We start from the raw sequence: 2,979 nt of genomic DNA on the forward strand, positions 1-2,979 counted from the left end.
AATACTTCTTTAAAAAATTTTACCAAATCAAGCTTAAATACGACAAATTTCATAGGCTCAAAAATTTGGATATGATCCTGAAAATAGTTGGATATATATAAAATGATATGATGATAAGCATTTTGTATCGATATATATATAGGATGGAAAATAAATAAGCAATTTTAAAGAGATAATCACTATAAACAGCACCATTTTGGTAGAAAATAAATTGCATTGTTAATTGCATTTTAGTGCAGTTTATATATATCTCATTAATTTAATCACTATTATTTATGGACTTTCAATTTCGTTCTCTAGTCATCACTTTTGTAAAAGTGTAGACTAATCTAGAAAGTGGCTCAAGAATTTGAATATGGGAAGCAAATGGGTGTTTTGGCCAGAAATGGAGCAATGGTGTGTTTCACCCAATGATAGATGCAAGCCCAAAACGCAGGAACGTGTTGTCTGCGACAAGTGGTACGTGTGATGAAGTGGCGCGGCCTGAGGTGGACACGTGGCACCACGCAAGGGCGTGCTGGTCTAGCACGCGGGGGCGTGATGGTGACGTGTAGAAGCAGGAATGGTCCACGTAGGCAACACGTGGGGGTGTGCTGACCTAGCACGGGGGGCGTGATGGTGATGTGGCATCACATGGGGGCGTGATGGACACGTGGCCAAGCTTGATTGGTACACGAGGGCATCAAGTGAGGGCGTGCTGAGTCAGCATGCAGGGGCGTCCTGACACGTGGCAGTACGTGATTGGAGTTCGCAGTGAATGCTACTCTATATATAAGGCCGTGGCTGGGTTCATTTTCATTCTGAGGAAGTGTGAGAGTGTTCTTTGAGTGTGTTTCTGGTGTAATGGAGGATACCGCAAAGTTAGTAGTGTATCGTGACGGTGAGATAATACGTAATACTCATGAGGGAGTGAGGTTTGTGTGTCAGAATCCGTTTTTGTTTGTGGTTCCATGCACGATGACGTTTATGGTACTTCAGAACGGTCTCTGTCAAAGCATGGAGAACGGTACATTAATGAGAGTGAGCAGAATTCTGTACCGGAATCTGGTTATAGTTTTTGGTGGTCTAATACAGTTTGATACCATGCCAGTCACTGACGAAGTGACTATGCGTAATATGTTTCAAATTCACCGGCAGACTCAGATGCGACAGCCACAAATTAAGCTGTATGTTGAGTTTGAAACCGTAGAGGCGGAAGGGATTCAAAATGACTTAGAGGTGGAGGATGATAGAGCTGCAGTGTACGAGGGAATGAGTAGTGACAGCGAAGAGGACTTCGAAGCCACTTATGAAGCCGGTGACGAAGAGCAGGATGGTGATGCGGGAGTTGAGACAGCAGCTGATAATGTAGTGGTTCACCCATCGAGCAGTCAACCGATGAACGTGCCACCTTTTATGCGTGAGTTGGATCTCGACGCCATGCATGCACCGGAGTTTCCGGAATATTTAAACATAGGTACGTGATGACCGAATAATATGTTTTTTTTAATATATAATTTGGATTGATTAATAAACGATGATGGGCACTTTCTGTAGGCGTTGCTGATCCCGAGGACGGAGAGTTTCGGATTGGAATGGAATACAGTTCTAGAAAGTCGGTCGTGGTAGCAATTAGAAGTTACACTATCGCTAGAGGAGTTGACTACGACGTGTATGAGTCTGAGCCACAGACGTTCTATGCAAAATGCAAGATGTATGGGCGCGGGTGCGACTGGCTAATCCGAGCCAGCTTGATACGGAAAAAAGGTTGTTGGGAGATACGCAGATACAACGGTAGGCACACGTGCACGATGGGAGTGATTTCACAGGATCATTCCAAGTTGGACTCGGACACAGTTGCTGAGGCTATAAGGCCATTGGTCGAGACTGACCCGTCCATAAAGGTGAAAACTATAATAGCCGAAGTCCAGTCAAGGTTCAACTATACCATCAGTTACCGAAAGGCTTGGTTGGCAAAACAGAAGTCCATAGCGAATGTTTTCGGTGATTGGGAGGAGAGTTACCAAGCCTTGCCGTGGTGGCTCTCGGTTATGGTTCAGAAGATTCCTGGGTCAGTTGTGCAGATAGAAACACGCCCACTCTACAATGGGAATGAAGAGGTGCAAGGGGTAAAAATACTTCATCGCGTATTTTGGAGTTTCAATCCATGCGTTAGGGCATTCATGCATTGCAAGCCCCTAGTTCAGGTAGACGGAACACACCTATATGGAAAGTACAAAGGTACACTTCTGGTAGCTGTTGCATAGGATGGGAACCAAAACATTGTGCCTATCGCTTTTGCCTTGGTGGAAGGGGAGACAGCTGATGCGTGGCACTTCTTTCTAAGGAATCTGCGAATGCATGTTGTTAGAAAAGATGGTGTGGGTATCATCTCGGACCGGCATGAGTCAATTCGAGCAGCAGTAAATCGTTCCGGAGGTGATTGGCAACTTCCAAGAGCATGGTGGATGTTTTGTATAAGGCACATCGGCAGCAACCTCCAACGGCTCTTCATCTCTGATACTTCGAACCCAACCAAGCTTTATATAGGATTTCGAATTACGACTGAGCACCGGTTGACGTCCGAATATTGCCATGCTCTGACTCTGAACGAAATCACTACTACTATCAGTCCATCCACTCACAGGCTCTCCATCAATTGGTAACCCAAATATATGTGCGACATCTTCCAATGTCACTGTAACCTCACCCACCGGCAACACAAAAGTGTGAGTCTCCGGCCTCCACCTTTCAACCAGAGCAGCTAACAACGGGTGAAATCCTCTTATCATCCCAATCCTAGATACGTGGTAGAATTCAGTGGCGCGTAAGTAGTTTTCGACCCTCGGATTCCAACTCTGTGGCGGATCCAATTTACGCACCAACAAATTTCTGTTAGACTACATCAACAAAAATATATTTGTTATATTAGTTATAACTATTCATTTATTAATAAACAAATATTACCATATCTATTTATAAAATGTATGTAATCACTTC

The 2,979-nt window shown here is 44.2% G+C and overlaps 1 protein-coding gene across 1 annotated transcript; it reads left to right on the forward strand.

Moving 5' to 3' along the window:
* LOC107626706 lies at window positions 844-2,359 on the forward strand. Its single transcript, XM_016329604.2, has 2 exons — window positions 844-1,456; window positions 1,537-2,359. The coding sequence occupies exons 1-2, from the start codon at window positions 844-846 to the stop codon at window positions 2,244-2,246; spliced, it is 1,323 nt and encodes a 440-aa protein (XP_016185090.1). The 3' UTR covers window positions 2,247-2,359.

The sequence above is a fragment of the Arachis ipaensis genome, chromosome B02 (assembly GCF_000816755.2).
Source record: "Arachis ipaensis cultivar K30076 chromosome B02, Araip1.1, whole genome shotgun sequence".
In the NCBI taxonomy this organism is placed as follows: Eukaryota; Viridiplantae; Streptophyta; class Magnoliopsida; order Fabales; family Fabaceae; genus Arachis; species Arachis ipaensis.